Consider the following 24,141-nt stretch of genomic DNA (forward strand, 5'->3'; position numbering starts at 1 on the left):
TTACCCTTGCTCTCTTTTTATTTTCCTTTTCCCTTATTTTCTAGATCATTAAAAACAAACAAAAAACCTTGTTTTGTCTGAAATTTGTAAGTTGCCTTAAATTCTTTTTTTGAAAGAGACATTGTATAAACCAACAGACAGGCAAATAAAATCTTAGCATCACAATTTTTTTTTTTAGACATTAAACACATCCACAGCTTCGATTGACAACAACAATAGGGAGAAAGAACTGCGATGGAATAAAAATTGCAAGTTTGTCACTAACAGCTGGGGAACCATGCAAGACAAGCTCTGGGTGAGAGCGAGAAAAAAAAAAAAAATTCCCTGAAGAGTCTCACATAACTCAGTGTGGAAATACAATCACATATATGATTCTGTGTGAAATCGAGGCAGGTAAAGTAAATAAAGGAACCCGAGGAATAGGCTTGATGAAAGTGAAGAGGACTTGAAGCATTTGTTGATGAAGATCAAAAACTACAGCCTTCAGTATGGATTACACCTCAACATAAAGAAAACTAAAATCCTCATAATGGGACCAATAAGCAACATTATGGTAAATGGAGAAAATATTTAAGTTGTCAAGGATTTCATTTTACATGGTTCTATTTTTTTTTTTTTTTTTACAATCAGTGCCCACAGAAGCAACAGTCAAGAAATCAAATGATGTATCACATTGGATAAATCTGTTGCAAAAGATCCCTTTCAAGTGTTAAAAGGCAAAGGTGTCACTTTGAGGACTAAGGTGTGCCTAACCCAAGCCATGGTATTTTCAATCACCTCATATGCATGCAAAAGCTGGACAATTAATAAGGAAAACTGCAGAATTGACGCATTTGAATTACTATATTGACAAAGAGTACTGAATACAGCATGGGCTGCCAGAAGAACAAACAAATCTGTCTTAGAAGAAGTATTGCCAGAATGCTCCTTAGAAGGAAGGATAGCAAGACTTTGTCTCACTCTCTTACTTTGGGCATGCTATCAGGAGAGATCAATCCCTGGAGAAGGACATTATGCTTGGTAAAGCAGGTCAGTGAAAGAAAGGAAGACCCTCCATGAACTGGGTTGACACGGTGGCTGCAACAATGGTTTAAATACACCTACTGTTATGAGGTTGTTTCAGGACTGGGCAGTGTTTCCTTCTGTTGTATGTGGGCTCCCTACGAGTTAGGATTGACTCCATGGCACCTAACAACATAACGACAAATAATAGAAACAATGAGAGCTGGAGAAAACTTGTCCCACTTAAATGTCCCACTTAAGTACATCCAAATATGCTACTAAGCAAAACCTTTGCAGGCCCGTTAGCTATTCTTTTACAATTTCTGAATCATTTCCCCCCAATTTTATAAATGTGACTAAAGTAAAATACTTTGTAAAAATACTCACTAAACAGGGAGAAATTCTAGACCAAGAAGTTTTCTTTCCTTTTCTTTTTCAGGTTATTGGTTGCCTAGTTATAAATTGAAGTCTTCCTGGGCCACGGGCCTGCATCTTTCTGTCTTGTTCGGACACCTGGAGTGTCTCCTAGTGCTGCTGGACCACAACGCTGCAATCAACTGTAGACCCAATGGGAAAACCCCTCTCCATGTAGCTTGTGAAATGGCCAATGTGGACTGCGTTAAGATCCTCTGTGATCGTGGAGCAAAGCTCAATTGCTACTCCTTAAGTGGGCACACAGCTTTGCACTTCTGTACAACTCCAAGCTCCATTCTCTGTGCCAAGCAATTGGTTTGGAGAGGTAAGCCTTTTTGTGTGGTCGACATTTCATCTGTTCGCACACTTCTGGTTTTGAAACTTGCTGATCCCTATTTACTTACCTCAGGCAATGTAGCAATTTATACCTGGGTGGTATAAACTGTTAATGTGCTTGGCTGCTAACTGAAAGGTTGGAGGTTTGAGTCCACCCAGGGCTCCCTTGGAAGAAAGGCTTTGTGATCTACTTCAGTAGATCAGTTACTGAAACACAGTTCTAGTCTGTCACAGGTGAGGTTGCCATGTGTTGGCGTTGACTTGACAATAACTGGTAACTGGTTTTATTATTTATATTATGTAATAATATAAACATACTTAAAAATAAATTTATTAAAATGTATAATATAAATACGTTTTATACAAGTACATTTACATTTTAATATATAATTATATTTTAATATATTTTATGTAAATTATATTATGTATATAATATATAAACATATATATGTAAATACATATTTTTTGTTCTGTTGGCACAAGTCATTCAGTGATAATCACATTGGAATCTTTTTTTTTTTTAATTGTAAAAACTTGTTAATTTACTAATTTATTTAGCAAATATTTATTTGGTATATACTGTGTGTTGGGTATGGAGTCCTAGTGGTGTAATGGTTAAAGCACTCAGCTGCTAACTGAAAGGTCAGCGATTTGAACCCACCAGCTGCTCTGCAAGAGAAAGATGTGGCAGTCTGCTTCCGTAAAGATTTATAGCCTTGGAAACCATATGGAGCAGTTCCACTCAGTCCTATAGGATTGCTGTGAGTTGGAATCCATGTTGATTTTTGGTTTGGAGCTGAATTAGATGTAGGTGGGGAGTGAAGGAAACCCTGGTGGCATAGTGGTTAAGTGCTATGGCTGTTAACCAAGAGGTCAGCAGTTCGAACCCGCCAGATGCTCCTCGGAAACTCTATGGGGCAGTTCTACTCCGTCCTACAGGGTCGCTATGACTCAGAATCTACTCGACGGTAGTGGGTTTGGGGTTTGGTGGGAAGAGTGAAGGAGAAAAGTTTCAAGAATCTTTGCCAAGTTTCTGGCTTTTGAAAATGGGTGGATAGTGATGTCATTTATTAAGGTGGGGAAGGTCATTAAATCAGTTTTTTAAAAGTCAGGTTTATTGAGGTATAATGTACACACAGTAAAATTCACCATTTTTGACAACCATAGAGTCCTAAACCCTGACCACCCTCATCTCAAAAAATCCCTGATGCTCTCTGTTGTTAATCCCCTCCTTCCACTCCTATCCCCTAACAACCAAGGATCAGTTTTCTGTCCCTTTTTCAAAATGTCATATAAACTAAATCATACAATATATAGCCTTTAAGCATTTGAGTCTGCTTTCTCTCACTTAGCGTAATGCTTTTGAGATTCATCCATGTTGTTGCATCCTCCGTAAGCCAGACCTTTTTAGCGCTGAGTAGTATTCCATTGTGTAGAGGTAAGTAACAGTTTTCCATTCTGTAGTAGAGGAGCATTTGGGTTGTTCCTAGCCTTTGGTGATTATAAAAAAAAACAAAAAAGTTGATATAAACACTCACCACAGGTTCTTGTGTGGACATAATTTTGCTTTCCTTTTGGTAAATAGCTAGTCGTGGGATTGTTGGGTTGTATGGTAAATTTATAAGAAACTGCCAAACTGCTTTTTCAAAGTGGTTATGGCATTTTGATTCCCATCAACAATGAGAAGTGAGGGTTCTGATGGCTCCTCATCCCCCCAGAACTTAGTAAGGTCAGATTAAAAAAACCTTTTTTTTTTAATTTTAGCTATTTTAATAGACGTGTGATGATATCTCACCATGGTTCTAACTTGAATTTCCCTAATGACTAAGGGTGTCGAACATGTTTTCATGTACTTTTTGTCAGCCATGTGTCTATTTGGGGGGAAGTATCTGTTCACATCTTTTGCTTGTTTTTAAAAAATTGTTTTTTTCTTCTTCTCATTGATATGTGGGGGGTTCTTTATATATTCGGTATACCAGCCCTTTATCAGATATGTGGTTTGCAAATATTTTTCCTTATTCTTTGGCTTTCTTTTTATTTTTCTAACAGCGTCTTTTGAAGATCGAAAGTATTTAATTTTGATAAATTCAATTTACCAATGTTTCTCTCATATGGCTTCTGCTTTTTGTGTCCTACCTAAGAAATCTTTGACTACCTTGGGTAGCATATATTGTCTCCTATGTTTTCTTCTAGGAGTTTTATAATTTTAGGTTTTACTTTTAGGTCTATGACTCACGTTGCATTAATTTTTACAAATGGTGTGAGGTATTGGGTCAAGGTTCACCCTTTTTTGTTTGTTCATTTTTGTATCTGGATGTTCAATTGTCTCAATACCATTTGCCGAAAAGATTATTCTTGCACCATTGAATCCCCTTGGTATCTTTGTCAAAAATCAGTTGTCCATATATGTATGAGTTTGTTTCTGTACTCTATCCTGTTTCGTTTGGTCCATGTGTCTATGTTTTTGCTAATCCTCTACTGACTCGGTTGCTGCAGCTTTATAGTAAGTCTTGAAATCAGGCGGTGCGAGTCTTCCTAGATCAGTTTTAAACTTGAGAATGTGAGATCTCTTTGAGACCTCAAAGTGGATAAGTTAAGTATGCACTCGTATAATTTTTCTTTTTCAGAAGAAAGCTCTGAACTAAAGCTAGAAGTTTAGGAATCATTGTCCTATAGGTTGTATTTGAAACTAACCAAATCACTGAAATCACCTAGAGAAAGAGAGTAGCAAGAGAAAAGAAAGCCTAAGACTACTACCTGATGAATTCCAACGTTTAGGTGTTTGAAGGCTGCGGAGGAGATAATACAGGTGACTGAGATGGGCTGATAGGAGAAGTTGGAGAAAACCCAAGGGCATTTTTGGTATCATAAGGACAGAGAAAGAGGCAGGTTCAAGAAGAAGAAGTGGTCAGCTGTTATTGATAGCTACTGAGAGGTTTAATCAGATGTTCATTACATTAGGTCACAGGGTCATCATTGGCAAAAACTGTTTTTTGGTGAAATGATTGGTATAGAAGCCGGGTTAGAGCAGGGGCTCCTAAGGTTTAAATGAAAGTTTGTGAATTAGAGATGACGTACATAAATAATTGCTAGAAGAAGCTTGGCTACAAAAATGAGCATAAGAAGATCAGGATTGCTAGAAGTGACTGGCATGGCTGCAGGAGAGTTTTATTTACAGCTAGAGATAAAAGGAAATGTTTGCATACTGTAGGAAATGATTCATAAAAAGAAAATAGTTGAGAAGTTGAGAGGAGATAAAACACAGACCATGGGACACATCCTCATTTTTAACAGGTGGATCGAACTAAAAAAAGGTTTTAAATGCCAGAGTGTTTATAGATTTGGTGTGCCTGGCCACCCCGCCTTTCACATTCACTCAGTGATTTGGTTGTTTTGTATTTATTTTTAGATTTAGTTTTTATTTCTTTTTAATGAATTCATTTAAAATTTTAAACTTTTCATTTTTAAAAATTTAAGAAAGTTAAGAAATGATTGAATTATAAACTATTTACACCAGAGCTATGTGTTTAATAATTAACTTTTTATATCACTGTTTTTCCGAGCCTCCATCAGCCACAAGCCTACAGAGAGCTGTCAGCTCCTTTAATGTCTCAGAGGCCTTACCACACAGCTTTATCCCTGTCATGAGAGGATGACTGCCTAAACAGGGGAAGGAGGAAAAAGGAAAGGGGAGGGCCCCCACCAACGGTCCCTGTAGCTGACGGGAATGAATCGGCTCCTAACAATCAAGGAGTAAGAATGGATGTCCACTAAAGATACACTTGCTATTTAGAGACATGGCATCAAAGGCGGAAACTATAAACAAGAGAAAGATAAATTAGAGAACGCAAAAAATGTTCAACTCCTGCATGGCAAACATTGTAAAATGAAATGGCAGTCATAAAACTAGGAAAAAGGGCTAATAACCTTAATATATACAAAGAAATTATAAAAATAAAATGCAAAGGTTAACACTGAAACAAAAAAGGGGGAGGGCAAGCACAGGAACAGATACTTTAAAAACAGACAAGCAAATATAAATAACAAACGAATATATATGACAAAATGATCACCTTCATTGGTAGTCATCAAAATGCCAATTAAAATAACTAGATTTTTTTGTGGTTGTTTATTACATATTACATTAACAAGGATACAAAACATATATATGATCTTCTATACTCTCTATACATATATCTGAAAATAATATCCAAATGATCTGAGTCCGCTTGATATCATAGCTAATATTTAACAGTAGTTTTTTTAAACAGTTTTAAAAAAAATCTATTATTTTACAGCCTCACTCCTAGGATAATACATGTTCTTTAAATTGTGGTACCAGGCATATGGAACCCTGGTGGCACAGTGGTTTAGAACTTGGCTGCTAACCAAAAGGTTGGCAGTTCAAATTCACCAGCTGCTCCTTAGAAACCCTATGAGGCAGTTCTACTCTGTTCTACAGGGTCACTGTAAGTTGGAATTGACTCCAGGCAATGGGTTTTTTTTTTTTTTTTTAAACCAGGCATGCATATTAAAAACAAAATAAAATTCTAAATCAGATAATTGGGGAAAATTTCACCCACTTCATGGGTGGAAAAATAGAAGAAAAAAGAAGGCAAGTGCTTGGAGGTAGGTCTTCTAGTCTGAAAACTATAGAAAACTGTGAATATCCTGCATCCTTTCTTCTGCGTTTTTATAGCCTCAGCTTCTTGGACAGTGCCTGGCATATAGGAAGTGGTCAAGAAATGGTTGTGGAATGATGTCGGAATGGCTCCAGAAGCCCTGAGTGCATGGATGAAATCGACTTCCATATAGTAAATGGAAACTATTATGTTCAAGGTTCAAGAAATGCTGCTGTAGATCAGCTCTACCCTCTTGGTCTCTAGGGATATAGCTGAGGGCTGAATTTTCTTTCTTTTGTATTACATCGTAGGCTCTGTGGGGAGAAGTCACATATATCTCTTCGTGCCTGAGCAGAGGAAATTGAGACAGCACATGGACAAGGCAAATAAGTCAGGCTAACGTGAAACTCAGGACCAGAGAAGTCCATTAACGGAAAAACCAATGCCATGGCAACTGAAAACTGCTGTAATTTCATTTGCTATTTAATGGGCTCTTTGTGGAAAAGTGCTCTTTGTGGAAAAGGCTAATTGAGGCCAAAAAATTGCATGCAATTTTCTCTTAAAGGATTGTCCCCTATTTTTTCAGTGTCGCAGAGCCTGCTTTGTCCTCATGCTGGATTTTGTCTGCTATTTTTCTGTTTGCCTTTCTACTTACTGCCCCCCACCCACCCCTCCACCCCCGCTCCTGGCCTTTGTTTCCTTTGGTATTAGTATAATAGTGTTCATCATTTGAGAGGGCTTATTTACCTCAGCGAAACCGTCCTCTCTGTGCATCCTGCATTTCCCTATGAATAAAGAGAGTCAAGTCAGGTTTGCTGGCTGAAAAGCCGCGTTATTATTTCTACCTATTCCCATTCTAAGAGGAAAATGAAAGCTGCTTGCTTTACTCTGCATGAAGCAAATCCTGACAGGAGGAGGAAAATTTGTTACTGCAGGAAAGCCATAAAAATTTCGATGTTTCCTAGCAGAATGTAGCCGAGGGCAATGTAAAGGAGATCGTGCCTTTTAAAAGACTGTCCCCTGCTACTTGGTGTGACAGTAACAAGTCACCTGCCCATTGGGAAATGCCCTATTCAATGAAAAGGAACATAGTAAGGCAAAACGTCATTGGCTTTGATTTTACTCAAGGAAATAGATATGCCTGCCCAATAGACACCCCTCTCGCCACCACATCCCCTTCCTCCCCTTTCCGTCTTTTCTGCTCTGCGTTGTACCAGCACACAAGTTTTATGATCTTAGTCATTTGCAAACCACACAGAGGATTTTTGGCACACCTACTCCACTATTAGTGCCATCTGAACAATATTAATTTAATATTTTCTTCAAATTGACTTTGCTTATTAAATTTACTTTTAAAGGAAACTTCACATCACCATAAAAAAAAAAATGACAACCATAAATAGAAGCTATCAGTAATAGTAAAAATGGGCAATGAAATTCTTGACCTCCATCTCTCAAACTCTCATCTCTCAGATGGCAGAGAATGACCAAAAAGGCTTTCTTCTGGTAGCTACTTGTCTCTAGAAGCTTTGCCTCCACTCATTCTGCTCTAAATGAGTGAACTTGGAATTCGTTTTCAGGCCATACCTCACATCCAGTTAGGCAGCAGTTACCCCCACCCCATAAAGAATGTCCCACTTAAAATCATACCACAGTTTGGGAAGCACTGCCTTAAGCAATGCCTTATAAAGCCAATAGTCTATTTAATGGTGACATTTTAGAAGCATCCCCTTTAGAATCAGGAATAAAACAAATTTGCTCCCTCACCACTTCTTTTCAGCCTTGTCCTAGAGGTCTTGGCCACCACAGAGAGAAAACAAAAAGCAATACATGAGGACTGGAAAGAAGAAGCACGACTGCCATTCTTTCACACGTTATGTTTGTCTACATAGAAAACCCTAGAAAATCTACAGTTAAATGATTGGAATTAGTAATTCTGTTCAGCAGAGGTTCTGCATTTAAGATCAATATAAAAAAATCAACTGCATTTCTGTATACCAGAAACCAGCAGTTATAGATTATAATTTAAGAAAAGATAAAAGTATAACATTGCAGGAAATTCAAAGTACCCAGAAAACATACTCAACAAAAGAAGTGGAGGAGATATAAAAATTGACTAAAAGACAGTACAGAAGATACTGTATTTGAGGTTTATTTTGAAAAATGTAGTCCAAACCTGCCAGCTGCTACTTGGAAACCCTGTAAGGCAGTTATACTCTGTTCTATAGGGTCACTATGGGTTGGAACCAGCTTGATGGCGATGGGTTTGGTTTGGTTTTTTGGAATTATTCCCTGCACAAGTCAACCACTTTCACTTCTTATATCTGATTAGTTTGATATTTTTTTCACATTGCTAAATACTTACCACTTACGTATGTAAAAAATTGAAAAAATAAGTAGCAATATAAGCAGTTTTTTGGTAATCAACTCATTTATGGTAATGAAAGATGGCTCCTTTTCCTCCCATCCACTCTCCTACACACACAAAAACCTTTCCTACCCTCTATTCTCATAATATGGTTATATTGTAATTATGGGGCTTGTAAAGTAGGGTAACTTTTCCTTTTTCGTACAACCTTTTGTTTTCCCTGGATTAATGGTCTAGTTTTATTCTTTCGCTTAATTTTCTATGTATACAACACTATTTTATCCCCAAAATGTTTGCCGATAGTTCTAATCTTTCCTCAAAATATTTAGATTCAAGGGGTATTCTAACAATTTAATCTTCTTAAAAAAGTCCCTTCCAGAACCTTCAGACCTGTTCTAGCTTGATACATATCTGGTATACCACAGTCATCTTGGGCTCTCCATTCCCTATCATCCTGGATATTTCCTTTGCCTCTCCCCTGTGTTGGATTTTCAATTTCCTGGCCCCCAAATCTCCTATATCTTCGTTTACTGCCTGTTTGGGTTGAGTTCATATTCTAGCAGATTTCTGAGAAACGGTACATGGGACCACACATTCTCCAAAATGCATTTATTCTACCCTGAGTCGGTATAGAATTTTAGGTTGATATTAATTTTCCTTTAGAATGATGAAGGCATTCCATTGCCTTCTAATTTCTGCTGCTGAAAAATCTGAAGCCTTTTTATTTCCTCATCCTTTATGTGTGACCTATTATTTTTTTTTTTTTATTGTTTTACTCTCTGGGAGGTTTAGAATTTTCTTTTTGTCTTCAGTGTTCTGAAATACCACGATGATCTGCCTTGGCAGGTTTATTTTCATCCATTTTCCTGGGTCTTTTCAACCCAAAAATGCATGTCTCTCAGTTCTGAGATATGTTCCTGAATTATTTCCTTCATAAACCCTTTTCTTTTGCTTTCTGAATCCCCTCTTTCTTGAATTGCTATTGTTTGGATACTGTAGTGCCTGCATGGGTATGGGTAGGGCTTGTTGGCTATTAGCTTCACTGTAGGGGGTCTGGCTGGACCTTTGATTTGGAGAATCTCTGACATGGTACATTTGGATCTTTTTCTTAGGCTGGTCAGATTCTCCATAGAAAAATCTACCCAGTTTCTTTCTGGAGGGTCAAGACTTGATTACCATTATTCTGAGTGCCAAGTGGGGAAAGAGGGCTGGGGATGCAAATGTTCACATAATCACTCTAGTGCCTAGCGTTCCTCAGTATAGAGACCCCCTGCTTTACCTTCTTCAGAATATACATCAAAGTTTTTACAGAGAGCAAGAGGGGCAGCTGCCTTGTTGTGAAAATTGAGGGACAGATCTGGGAATATGACATCTTTTCAACAGACTTTCAACTAAATTTCTTTATTTTATGCTGTCTTTTACCCCACCTCCATTTATAGATATTTAGTGCTGCCAATTCCTGAGCCTTTGGGAATTCTGTAGTGATAATTGGGTTAATTCTTGTTTTTCCCCACTGCTAGCTTAAGACTGAGTTTTCTCGGGTCCACTAAATCAGTTCCCACTCTTCTATATGCTTTTCTCCTTTCTACATTGTATTGTAGGTGCCTCTCCTCCTATTTACCCTGGCTTTGTGGATTCATGCCTTTTAAAAAATCATTTTACTGTCATTTTAGGAAAGTTGAGGAGGGAGTGGAAGTAGATGCAGATGTTCAGTTTACCATCTTAATTTGGAAACTTGCCCTTATGTATTTATGTGATATACAGGATGACTAGAATGCTCTCCCTGCTCCTCCTTGGTGATCTAACCCTTATTCCTATGTAAGGACTTAGTTTGGATGTCACTTTGGGAGATCATTCTTCCCTAATTTCCTTAAACTCAGGTCCCTGTGTTATAGTCTGTATTTCTGTATTATATTGTATTTTTCTTTCATGGCATCTATATTTTATTAGTTTGATTCGTTGATTAGTAGTTGCCTCCCTCACTAAACTATACGTTTTGTGAGAGCAGAGACAGCTTTGCTCAGCATAGACCAGTGCATAGTACATATTGGTTGTTGATCGTTGAGTATTTATTGCATGTTCAGTTAAAAACAATTACTATGCAAGAGAGCATGGTTCAACCAGAGAAATTCCATCACTATTACAAACAAAATGACCCCTGATTCATGGCCAATTGCACTGGTTACTTCTCTTCCTATATGAAAAGACAACATCAGGATGGACAAAGTCAAGTACTACTGAGAGACCAAGTAAGCTGAGAGTTAAAAAGTTCCCATTGGAGTTAGTGACATTGAAGGGATTGGAGATTATAGCAGTCAGAATGAATGGGATTGAAGATGAAAGAGAAGGTGGGCAGTAATTGTACACAAGACTTTTAAGGAGTACTTGTGAAGAATAGGCAGGAGGAGTAGATGCAGAAGGAAATGGGTTAATAATTTTTATTTTTTTATATGACAGAAACTTGAGCATTTTAAAAATGGATGGTAAAATCTACTGGAGGGGCAGCAATTGAAAAGAGGAGAGAGAGGTGAGATTATTGACAGTGTGAGGATTCGGAAAAGGCTGGGAAGTGGGATCCAGAGCCCAGGTGGGGGGATTGACTCTAGGAAGGAGAATATATATGTTTTACTGTATCAGTGGCAAAAAATGAGAGGATAGGAGATGATGTGTATGGTAGTAAGGTTGTAAGAAAGTTTCCATCTGAAGGATATTTTTGATGTAAAGTAAGAGGTGAGGAGATCTTTGAGAGTAAGAAGAGAAGGGAAAGGATTACCAGTTTGAGAAGGTGAGAAAGATTTGAAATAATTACTACAGAGAGTAGGAGAATGAATTAACCAGAGATACATATTGGATTGCTGAGCAGTCTGGAGGGTCCTGGTTGACTTTATGGTGGAACCAGTCTTTCCTGAAATGTGATTTTGCCACACGGGAGTTAACTGCTTGAGCACAGACACTGAAGCAGTGGATTTGGGTTTCCTCAGGATTCGATTCATTCCTAGCACCAAGTAGGTGCTATGAAGAGATGCAGGGAGTTTAAGGTTTTGGCAAAAAAATCATTGAAATGATGAAAAATGGAATCTAAGCTGAATGAGGGAGGGTCATAAAGTAAGGAATATTTAATGACCAAAGAGAACACAGAGAGGGGCTCTAATGAGTTCTAAGAATGGTTGTAGTGGGAGTTGAGCGGGCAAGATACAAAGATAGGAGGTTATGGTCAGAAAATAAGATGCACGAATTAGTGATTTCTGAAGATTAATCAACTTCAGGTAATGACTGAGAGGAGCCTTGGTGGCATTGTGGTGAAGCACTCGGCTGCTAACCAAAAGGTCAGTGGTCAACCCGGCAGCTACTCAGCAGGAGAAAAGACTTGGTGATTTACTCCCATAAGACTACAGCCTAGGAAACCCTACGAGCAGTTCTACTTTGTCCTATAGAGTTGCTATGAGTCAGAATCGACTCAGCAATGGGTTTTTTTAGGTACTGACTCATTGTAGGGGTTGACTGTGGATAGAGTCACTAATTCAGAGGGGAGGGGAAAATAACTGGAGGCAGTGAGATCAAGAGACCAGGGCATTGGGTGAGTCATCCAGGTGGTGGTTAAAGTCACTCAGAATGATGGCAGGGCTCTGTGTGGAGAAAAATAATGTGAGTCAGTCGTCAACAGCCTCATAAACTAATGTGGAGATGATTATTCAGAAAAGAGAGTAGGTGGTGTTGCTGAAAAAGCAAATCCACAAAGGAGCAGGGATGTTCTTTTTATTTTTATTTATTTTTTCAAGGGAAAAAGAAAAGGAGTCAGGGCTTAATTGGAAGCAGCAATGGGGAGCCAGATATATGAAAAAGGACACCCAGGTCTATACTGCAGGCCAGAGTTAAGCATCCCACATCCGTTCTTTGAGCTTCTAACAGGGCAGAGCTAGTTTGGTTGCCATGGTGACCAACACCAAGGCTCTGGGCTCATTAATCCTGTGTTCCAAACTAAGCACTTAGCCGATCGCATCTGAATAAATGCAACAAAGCTCTGCATACTGAAAAGGGCACATTCATGTTAAGCAGGGGAAAAAGGTTTTCAATTTCATTCATTAAACTTGAGTAAATAATTTAATATCTTTGTGCGCCAGTCCTCCTAGCTAATGAATAAGAATAAATGCTTAATGGAAAATCTAGCCTAATAAAGTTAACAGCATCAGCTTTACATATAAAGGAAATTGATGTTGCTGGTCTATATGCATATGAAAAGGAAAGTGGAAAGGAAAATAACATATATTAAGCATCTACGATGTGTCAGATACCTTAAAATAAAATGTCTCGGTTAATCCTTGCAACAACCACTTGAGGTGCATATTATTCTCTTCATTTTGTAGATGAGGAATCAGGAACTAAGACAAGTGAAATAAGGCCCTCATCCACACAGCTGGTAGGATTCAAGTAGGCCTGATTCTATCTGGTTTGGGTCCCTGATGATCACACTGAGCCTTGCTGGAGGCTGTATACTGGTCACCCGTCTGGGACAGTTGACTAATTGAAAAATTAGGGGGAAAAATGTGTGCTAAGATGACGCTACTACATAAAAAACAATCTAAAGCGCTCTGTTAGAATTCCACTAGCTTCAAAAAAATCCACTGCCATCAAGATGTTTTAAAAAAGCACTTCTTAAAAAAAAAAACCAAAAACGAGAAGACTGCTGAGTATATTAGAAGTGTGTCTAATTAGAAAATGTGAGAAGCTGTCAACATTTGTATCGAAATGAGTTCCACCAAGGCAATCCTTTACCCCCAATTTGCTGTTTCCTATCATTTAGAAAGTTTGCAGTTGCAAACCCTCAGCCAGGAAGCTGATTTGTTCCTTCTAAGTAAATTGCTTTCATTTGAGCTTGCTGAATTTGCACCAGCTATTTTTTTTTTTAATGTGTATAGAGAAATGATTGAAAACGATATATTAAAAATCCATTACTTCATTTTGTTTAACATTAAACTCTTTAATTAAAAACAATACTTTGATCAATTTCTAATTTCTGCCAACAAAAATGTGCTATAGCAAGCTTGAAACTAATAGAAATAATTAGGCGTAAGTTAAATATCCTTGTCACTAAACTTAGCTGGGAGCAATTTTTCTTTTACCCAAACACTAATTGTTTTGGTCTCACCCGTAAGACTATTCTTGGCCTATTTTCTCAAAATTTGGGTTGTTTCATGCTGCCCCGAGTCCCTGGATGGCATAAACACTTAAGTGCATGGCTGCCAACCAGAGGCTGGAGGTTTGACTCCACCAAGAGGCACCCTGGAAGAAAGGCCTTGCTTGTTGTTGTTAGGTGCTGTCAAGTTGATTTCAATTCCTAGTGACCCCGTGTGACAGAGTAGAACTGTCCCATAGGGTTTTCTAGGCTGAAATCTTTACAGGAGCAGATGAACAGGTCTTTCTTCCTCAGAACTACTGGGTACGTTTCAACCAACAGCTTTTTGGTTTGCAGCCAGGCACTTAACCGTTGTGCTCCCAGGGTTCCTTCCAAAATGTAATAGTCATGAAAACCATATGAAGCACTGTTCTACTCTGCAACACATGGTGTCATCATGAGTTGTAATCGATTTGATTTAAAAAAACAAAACAAAACAAAACTAAAAGCCCCCCAAAAAAAAAAATTTTTTTTTTTTTTGGGGGGCTTTTAGTTTTTTTTTTTTTTTTTTTAATTCCCAAGTGCATCTTCAGGCAGAAAGTGATAATTACAGTCTTTCTTCCCCTTGTTGGCCTTATAGATTTTCTTCTCCGACTGGCTCTTATTTCTCCTATTTGAGGCGGTATTTGACTTTTGTTCTGAGTTTTCAGCCTGGGAGTGTTATCTTTGTTTTATAGCCAGAAGTATCTGAAATTGGAAATTGTAAGGTAAAATTTCCTTAATCTTGTACTACTTTGCTTTTTTCTATCAGCACTTCTTTTCTAATTTGTTTCTGATTTAGCGGAGGCCGGCTCTCATTTGGAAACATGGTGGTGTAGCGATTAAGTGTTACGGCTGCTAACCAAAGGTTGACAGTTTGAATCCACCAGGTGCTCCTTGGAAACTATGGGGCAGGTCTACTCTGCCATACAGGGTTGCTATGAGTCGGAATCAACTCGACCGCAGTGTTCTTTTTTTTTTTTTGGTGGATCTCATTATCCCCTGAATATTTTAAACACCGTTTAACAAACGGTAATACATTTATAAACAGAAATGCAAAGTTTTTTTTTTGTAATCTCCATAAGTAATAACTTATGGAAGATAATCTAAACGATTTTAGAATGAGAATCAAGGACCCAGACTTGGAAATAAAATGGTTAAATCAAACAATAGCCCGAGGCTCCCATCTCTGTTTTCCATTCAGCCAAGAAAACACACAAATAAGGGGAAATGGCCAAAGCATCAGAACTGAAGGCTAAGAATCAAGCATATGCCAGGTTTCTGAAGACGTTTCTACTAATTAGAAGCTAATGGGAACAGTATAAGAGTGGGCCCCTCTCAGAAATGAGACAAAACATCACCGTGGCAGTCAGAAGAGGTGTTAGCCACCCCCGACTCAGAGCCATTGATGGCTGAATACTGCTTGGGAGACCCGGTTAAGGAGCCTGCTGAAAGCAAATCCCTCAGGCATCCTTTGCCTTTGTTTATTGTGGCCTTAGAAGTCCTCCGGCACTCAGGAATACTCATCAATTAAGAGAGACACACTGGCCAAAGTAACTGGGTGATAAAAGGAAGTAAATTCACTTTCCGCAAGCTAAGTTGAATTAACCTGGAGGGCAGGAGAAAGAGAGGGAACAAAAGCCCTGAGAAAGGCCTGCTTGGATTTAGTAATAATAACTCGTTATGGCATTTCTATTGTTCGCCTGACACTTTATTCATGCCCTCATTTAATCTTCACAAGTATCCTATGAGGGATACTGTTAGTCCTATTTGAGAATTAAACACTGAGCCTTAGGCAAGTTGCTTAATGGTGAAAACAGGTTTTGAACACATATTCACCTCAATGCAGAAGGCTTGCTTTTCCCACTAGGTGGTGCTACCTGTCCTTTGCTACTTAGAATTCTGATAAGGCAAATTAGCCAAGGAACTGCCCTGGGACTCTCCTATTGCCTTATTTTGTGAACCTTGTCTCCCTGTGGACTCAGCTTGTCAATCAGGTTACCTGCCACTCCTGCAGCTCCTTCTAGACTTTCTTGTTCATAGCCCCTGCTTAGGAAAAAACTTAAGTTGTTATGTTCTGTAATGCTTGATCTTTCCCCCACCACAGCACAATAGATCAGGGGTGGTATCTGGCTCAAGGGCTGGTCAGTGGGCTTTAGCATGGCTTCCTATGAAAAAAGAACTCAAGCGTAGTGGGTTAGAGCATCGGATCTGGAGTAAGAATGCCTGGGTTCAAATCCTGACTCCTCCATTCACTACTGACATGCGTGGGGCCAAGATTTAACTTCTTCAAATCTCATCCATCGATTGTCGAGTGGGGATATTGATAGAATTGGTTCTAGGAACCTCAAGCAAAGATTCATGGATCCTCTTCATCCATACATGCACCTGTATGGGCATCTTTGTGTTGTCTGTAGAAGCATATCCCAAGTCTATTATATGAAACACTGATTCCGGGGCTGCTAACAAAAAGCCAAAACCAAACCTGTTATTGTTGAGTAGATTCCTACTCATGGTGGCACCATGTGTTTCAGAGTAGAACTTCTCCATAGGGTTTTCTAGGCCTCTTAATGTTTATAGAAGCAAATCACAAGGTCTTTCTTCCGAGGTGCCGCTGGGTGGGTTCGAACAGCTAATCTTTCCGTTAGCAGTGGAGTGCAAACCATTTGCACCACCCAGAGACTTTTTGAGGCTTCTAATAGGTCTTACAAAAAAAAGTTCCATGGTCAAATAAGTTCTGGAAAACCCATGTTAAATTAGACAGGTTTTCTTAACACAGGACTTTTCAGAACTTTTCATATAATGCCGTCCATTCACTTCCGACTCATAGCGACTCTATAGGACAGAGTGGAACTGCCTCAAAGGGTTTCCAAGGAGTGGCTGGTGGATTTGAACTGGCAACCTTTTGGTTAGCTGCCTATCTCTTAACCACTGTGCCACCAGGGCTGCCATGTAAATTGTAAATAAACAAGGGTACAAAGAACCTATGAATTTATTTAACCACAGAGCCTTTGTTTTTGAAGCATCTCACAGTACTAATACGCCGCAAAACTGACTGGGAAATGCTGGTTTAAAGGAATGGAATTGGGCCTTACAGCAAAAGGGGAACTGGCATTTGGTAACAATAAAATTGCACACAGCCCTATGTACATTCATCTGCCCCCCGAGTCACCACCTGAGGGCAAATTCTATCTCACGGAATAGGCAGAATAATGCCACTCCCAAAAAATATCTTTGTCCTGATCTCTGAAAACCATGAATATGTTGCTTTACATGGCCAAAGTGTCTTTGAAGATGTGATTAAATTAAGGACCTTGAGATGGAGAGATTGTTCTGAATGAGCTGGATCAGCCCAATCTAATTACGTGGGCCCTTAAGGAAAACAGGACAGATGTCCCTCAAAGAGTTAGTCTTACACCCTGAGTGTCTAGCTTCAGGTTGCACAATTCTCCCTCCCCTTAACTTCTTTCTCACTGTATATGCACTGGCACTACAACTCCCAGGATGCAACCTACTAAATAAGTAGAGAAGATACTATATTCTCAGATGATTATAGTTGCTATGTGGTTTACAGGGCTCTCAAATATGAAGATGGTGAAAAGAATCCCAACTTGGAGACTATGAAAAATACACTGGCCCAGCAGAGGAAACATTACCTGACAACTCAGGATGAAATAATTCTGAAACCATCTTTCTGCAAAAAACAAAAATTTTGGAAGACCTCTTCTTGACTTTATCCAAAGTTTTCAGGGGACATGGCCTCTATGAAACCAAAGCAGATAATGGGTTGAGAGAAAAGCAGAAATGTAAAGGTAGCTGGGATAATTCCTTCTTCTGTTTTCCTCAGCTACTGCTCAGAACTTTAGGTAACCACACCTGCAGTTTCACCAGCTTGGGATGTAGACAATACCTCACACACAGAGGCTGGGTGTAACAACTTTAATCCTGCACATGCCTTACTAGCAGGAAGTCCTTCTCTAAGTTTCCTCTTCCAGATATGAATCCCCAGCAGTGACTTAACCCCTGTTCAGGTAACTAACTGTTCTTTTGGTAAGCCACTGGATGTAGCAAGAACACAGATATTCCTTCTGAATTAAGGGACTCCTAACTCGTTGTGGAGTTCCTGGGTGGTGCATTGGTTAACACACTTGATTGCTTATGAAAGGTTAGAGGTTCGAGTCTGCCCAGACTCAAACCCACACCACAAAAATACTGGGTTTTTTTTTCCACTAATTTTCCAGGATGCTGGCGGTTCCAGAAATGGGCTTCCTTGCCATTGCTTTTGCTATAGCTGCTGCCACAGAAAAGGGGAGGCCCATTGTTGCCTGACTAATTCCTTCCCATGCAATTGGTTTCTACTAACCTAATGCTAGTCCCCCTTCTAGCTCCTTCTGCCTTGGGGATGGGAGTAGCACCCTCTTCTATACCACTCCATCTCCCTATCTCACCCCAGACCTGTCTCCATGATGAAGCCATTCACCTCCACCTCTGGGTGTGATCCAGGCCTCCCCTTGCTCTGAGTCCAGAGCAAACTGAATTTTAGCATCCGATGGAGGAAGAAGTCCTTCTTAACCTTCTTCCAACTCATAGCCATTTAAAAAAAAAAAAACTTCCCCAGGGTTAACCTTTTTATTTCAGTTGAATGAGAATAACAGAATTCATTTCCTTCAAGGAAAACAGCATCCCAACCACGAGATATGGTCTGACTCTAGGAGCTCAGCAACATTAGGGCAAAACAGTGTGATAATGGTACATTTTCCAAAGTCTGAGTCATTCAGGCTTATCTATGGTTACTTTGTTAAATTTTAATCAGTGTTTTTTGGAATTTGAAAGACACATAATAAAATAAATATGAGGCAACTGAACTCAGTGCAATGAATCTTGATTATTTTCCAACACCAGCTCTAGAAAGATATCTTTTCTTTCGAGTTGAGTAAATTAAAAATAAATACAAGAATAAATAAACATGTGCTCTGTTAAAAAAAAAAAATCTGCAGCCCGAGGGATGGGAAGCAATATTCTGAGGAGTTGGCAGATAAGCTTTGATATGAAAAAGATTCGCTTCAGGAGGCAGAAGGAAATGGTTTGTGATATTTGCTTCCTGTTTTCAATATTGTTAAAAAAAAAAAAATACAGGCAGCTGTTAAAGAAGAAGTATGTTAGGAGAACAGGCCACATGAAAAGAAAGTTTGGTTTAATAAGCATTTATAAATTCGAGCTGTTTTTCTACTCCTTCACTGGCCTTTCTTCAGTCTTCTTTGCTGGATCTCTTTCTCCTTTCAACCTTTATGTTAGTGTGCCCCAGGGCTCAGAGGAAGATGCCCCTACCCATCTAAAACCTGGGGGATCCCATCTAGTCTGCCAGCTTCAATACCACAAAATGGTGTTAATATCTCCAGCCTGACTTTCTCCCCGAACTCCAGGTTTATCATATCCAACTGTATATATAGCTTATATACAAAAACCCGTTACTGTCACTGACTCGTGGTGACCCCATGTGTATCAGAGTACAATTGTGCTCCACAGGAGTTTTAATGGCTGATTTTTTAGAAGTAGATTTTTTTTTTTTTAGATCACCAGGCCTTTCTTCCAATTTGTTTCTGGAGGGACTGGAACCTCCAGCCTTTTGGTTACCAGTCGGGCTCATTAACCATTCGCACTACCAATTCATCTCAAACTTACCATGTCCAGACTGAACATAGAGGTTGCTGCCCCAACCTCTATGCTCTCCATCTTCCCCATCCTTGTAAATGACACTTTCATTTTCCAGTTGCACAAACTTAAACCTAGAAGGCATCTTTGATTCTTCAAGTTCCTTCACACATCACACCCCATAACAACAAGTCTTGTTGGTGCCATCAAAACATATCTCCAGTCTGACCGCTTCAAACCACCTACACTATAACCACCTTAATCCAACCCACAGAATTTCACCCTGGACTCCAGCAGTCAATGTCCAATAGTCTCTCTACTTCTACGCTTTCCTTTGTTCGCCCTCCACGCAGCCAGCCAGAGTGACCGTTGAAAAAGGTATATCAGACCATTTCACTTCCCAATGCCTCCTCTCACATTAAGAATATGCTCTAAAGTCTTTCCCAAACCCTTTAGATATTTCTTTATGGTCTCTCCCTGTTGCTACCACTCCCTCTGTTACCCATCATCTGTCTGTTTGTCCTACAGTAATGGCTTATGTGTTACTATGATGCTGGGAGATATGCCACCAGTATTTCAAATACCAGCAGCGTGATCCATGTTGGACAGGTTTCAGTGGAGCTTCTAAACTAAGACAGACTAGAAAGAAAGGGCTTTCTTAAAAATGGTTAAAATCGCAAATGTTTTTTGTATAATTTACCACACACAAAAAAAAAGAAAACCGGCACCTCTTACCCATTGCTCCCAAATCCCCCATCCCCCAGCCCTAGTTTACTTTCTGTCTTTATAGTTTTACCAATTATTGACTTTTGGCTATTACTAATAATGCTGCTATGAAATTTATGTGCGAGTTTTTTTTTTTTTTTTAATGGACATATGTTTTCATTTCTCATGGGCATATACCTAGGAGTGGAATTGCTGGATCATATGATAACTCTATGTTTAATCATTTGCAAAACTGCCAGACTGCTTTCCAAAGCAGCTGTACCATTTTACACACCCATCAACAGTATGAGACTTCCTATTTCTCCACTTATTTGCTAATATTTGTTGTTATTTGTCTTTTTAATTATAGCCCTCCAAGTAGATGGGAGGTGGTATTTCACTGTGGTTTTGATTTACATTTACCTGATGGCTGAGGATATTGAGCACAGTTTGTATACCTTCTTTGTCTATTCAGGTCCCTTGCCTATTTTTAAATTGGATTATTTGTCTCTTTATCACTGAGCTATAATATGTCTTTATATATTCTTGACATAAGTCCCTTACTAACTATATGATTGAGCATATAATTTTGAGAGTCAGATGTTCATTGATAAAACCAAAGGATAGTTATGTTTGCTCAGAAAGGTATATGCGGTAGGAAGTGCAGGGAGAAAAAGATGATACCCAAGGTTTTTGTTGTTGTTCTTAAGTGCCATCTAGTCAGTTCCAGCTCATAGCAACCCCATGTACAACAGAATGAAACACTGCCCGGTCCGACGCCATCCTCAAAATTGTTATGCTTGAGCCCATTGTTGCAGCCACTGTGTCAGCCTAACTGATTGAAGGTCTTCCTCTTTTTCACTGACCTTCCACTTTACCAAGTGTGATGGCTTTCTCCAGGGACTGATCCCTCCTGACAACATGTCCAAAGTATGTGAGACGAAGTCTTGCCATCCTCGCCTCTAAGACATATTTTTTTACTTCTTCCAAGACGGATTTGTTTGGCCTTTTGGCAGTTCATTGTATATCCAATATTCCTCGCCAACACCATAATTAAAAGGTGTCAAGTCTTCTTCAGTCTTCCTTATTCATTGTCCAGCTTTTGAATGCATATAAGGCAATTGAAAGCACTGGCTTGGATCAGGCATACCTTAGTCCTTAAAGTGACATCTTCTCTTTTTAACACTTTAAAGAAGTCTTTTGCAGCAGGTTTGCCCAATGCAATGTGTCATTTGATTTCTTGACTGCTGCTTCCATGGGTGTTGATTTTGGACCCAAGTAAAAAAAAAGGTAAGACACCCCCATTTAGAGAGTGAGAAGAAGAAGAGGAATCAGAGAAAACTATGAAGGATTGCCCATAGAGAGAGAAGATACTCTCAGGGAAGCTAAAAAAAAAAAAAAAAGAATTTCAAGAAGTGAACAACAGTATTGGATATAGCAGAGAAGTGTAATAAGATAAAGATTGAAAAATGTAGAGGGGAACCGTCACTTGGAGGCCACTGGTTACCACTGTCAGAGCAATTCCAATGGTGTCCTCGGGACAGAAGGCAGGTGGTGATGGACTACAGGGTGCATGGGTGGTGAGGAAGAATGTGCAGAAAGCAGAGATCACACTTTCAAGAAGTTTGACCAAAAAGAGATCAAAAGAAGTTGGAAAGAAGCTCTTACAAGGTAAGAGCAAAGAGTCATTAGAGAGGGAGATGCTGGATATATGATTAAGAGAAGTTATTTTCAGAGCAACATTCAACTGCAGGGTATATGATTAATTGCAAAGATGGAGGTGTTGGTCTTGGATTGGAGGAGAGACCCCTCTCCCTCTAAATGAAAGGGAGAAAGTACAGGTAAGTATTGAATCTTTTACAGTGAAACCTTTGAGAGCCGAAATTCGACAGGACTACCTTGTTTTTCCAGGTCTCACAAATTTTCCACCTTTGATAGGGTGCAGTCTTACCACTTTACTATCACTTGCTATTAGTGGAAAATATTTTAGTTTTCCTTCTCTGATAGGTTTCCGCCTTACACAGGTTCTGGCTTTTATAAGTTTTATTGTACTTCAACCCTCAGAAACTTAAGTCAGTTGTGGTAGAAATAATTAGTGTTCACCAATGTCTAGTTCTCTTCCCCTCGAGGCTCACAGAAGACTACACTTTTTAGTCCCCTTGTAATTTGGCAGGATCATGGGACTTTTCTGACTAACAGCATGTGAACAGAACAAAAAAGAGTCACTCCCAGACTTAGGCAGTGAAGTGGGAATTTTTTAGTCTATTTCTCCCTGTGGTGTCATGATAGTGAAGAGAACCTCAGGCAGAGATGGTGAAGTCACAAGACCAAAGCAGCTTAGATTCCTGATCAAACAATGGACATTTTTCTGAACTGTCACCTGTAATTACGGTGGACTTTGTAAGAATGAGAAATAAACTTTCATTGTGTTAAGCATCTGGGAATTGAGCATTATTACAATAGCATAATTTAGTCTACCCTGATTAAATCCTAGCCTAAGGAAAATTTAGGCTATATTGGCAAATAGAATCAGAGGAAAAGTTGAGCAACCTACCTAAAGAAAAGATAGAGCTGCAACTGGGCAACTGGAACCAGTAATGCGAAGTGAGTTCACCAAGGTGGAGATGTGTAAAGTTTCAGCAGGGAGGATACTTTAGGAAGGACTGCTGTGATATTTGGTAATGGTAATGCAATCTGCCTCAGAAAGTTAAGGAGTTGTGAGTCATCTACAAAGGAATTGTGGGTCATTTACAAAGACATTACAGGGTGACATCAGGACAGAGATAAAAAGAAATGATTGAGTCAGATATCTAAGTCTTTAGTGAAAATGGGAGAGTGACTGGAGTTTGTGAGATTATAGATATAAGGGGATAAAAGGTACATTGTTTGGTGATATAAACCTTAAAGGATGAAGGGTTTTTACACAGGGAGGAGGAGTAACCATTGTTGATCTAGAAGAAGGTAGTTCTCAACTCCATACTCTTTAGAATAAATATTAGAGGAATAGGGCTTTAGCAAAAATGGTATTTCATTTAAGATTTCATTTTAGACAAGACTGTAGAAGATAAAAGAAAATATATTTGCCATAGCTTGTAGATTGAAAGGGCAAAATTGAAACCAGAACAAAGCAGCCAACTGAAAATATGCTTTGGTGACGTTAATAACAAGCTTGACACTGCACAAAATTGCATCCATGATGAAGAAGCTGACTCTGGGAACAATCCCGGAATGTACAGAAAATGAGAAAGCCCTGAATATGATAAAAGAGCTCTAACCTTTGAATAACAGATGTTTCTAAAGAAAAAAAAAATGTTAATAATAAGCAGGACAATGTATGGAAAACTTCTAATGAGTGCTCAGATAGTTGCAGACATTATTGATATTTTCATTAAGAAACATTGAACACACATACTGTCTTTCACCTGCACCAAAGCCTTTACACACTCTAGCATGGTTTTGAATTGAGGCAGGTGCATGCACAATCACGCACACACAAGATCTCATTTGTGCTTTTACAACACTGTTAGTCTTTGGTCCCAATACCTTTATTAAATAGTCCATTATTTCTCCACTGATTTGTGCTGCCTCATCTGTCATTACAGGTGTTTTCTGCAAGTGGGCCCTGTTTCTAGGCTCTCAATTACCTTTCATTGGTCTAGTTATCTCTTCATACATCAATACCACACTGTTCTAATTACAGTTTGCTTGGGCATCTCGTAGGATAATTACTTCCTCTTCTCTATTTCTTCTTTCCTTCCAATTCTTCTTTTTTCCAAAATTGACCAGCTATTTTCACTCTTTACTCTTTGAAAATTCTGTGAAGAAAAAAAAATCAGAATTGCATTGAATTTATAGGTTAATTCAGACAGCATTGCCATCTTTACAATATT

The 24,141-nt window shown here is 38.9% G+C and overlaps 1 protein-coding gene across 1 annotated transcript in view; it reads left to right on the plus strand.

Moving 5' to 3' along the window:
• ASB4 (ankyrin repeat and SOCS box containing 4) overlaps positions 1-24,141 on the plus strand; it is a 70,337-nt gene that overhangs the window by 14,934 nt on the left and 31,262 nt on the right. The window contains exon 2 of the mRNA XM_003407129.2: positions 1,442-1,741. Coding sequence (XP_003407177.1) covers positions 1,442-1,741 — 300 coding nt within the window. The remainder of the gene's footprint in view (positions 1-1,441; positions 1,742-24,141) is intronic.

The sequence above is a fragment of the Loxodonta africana genome, chromosome 8, assembly GCF_030014295.1.
Source record: "Loxodonta africana isolate mLoxAfr1 chromosome 8, mLoxAfr1.hap2, whole genome shotgun sequence".
Classification (NCBI taxonomy): domain Eukaryota; kingdom Metazoa; phylum Chordata; class Mammalia; order Proboscidea; family Elephantidae; genus Loxodonta; species Loxodonta africana.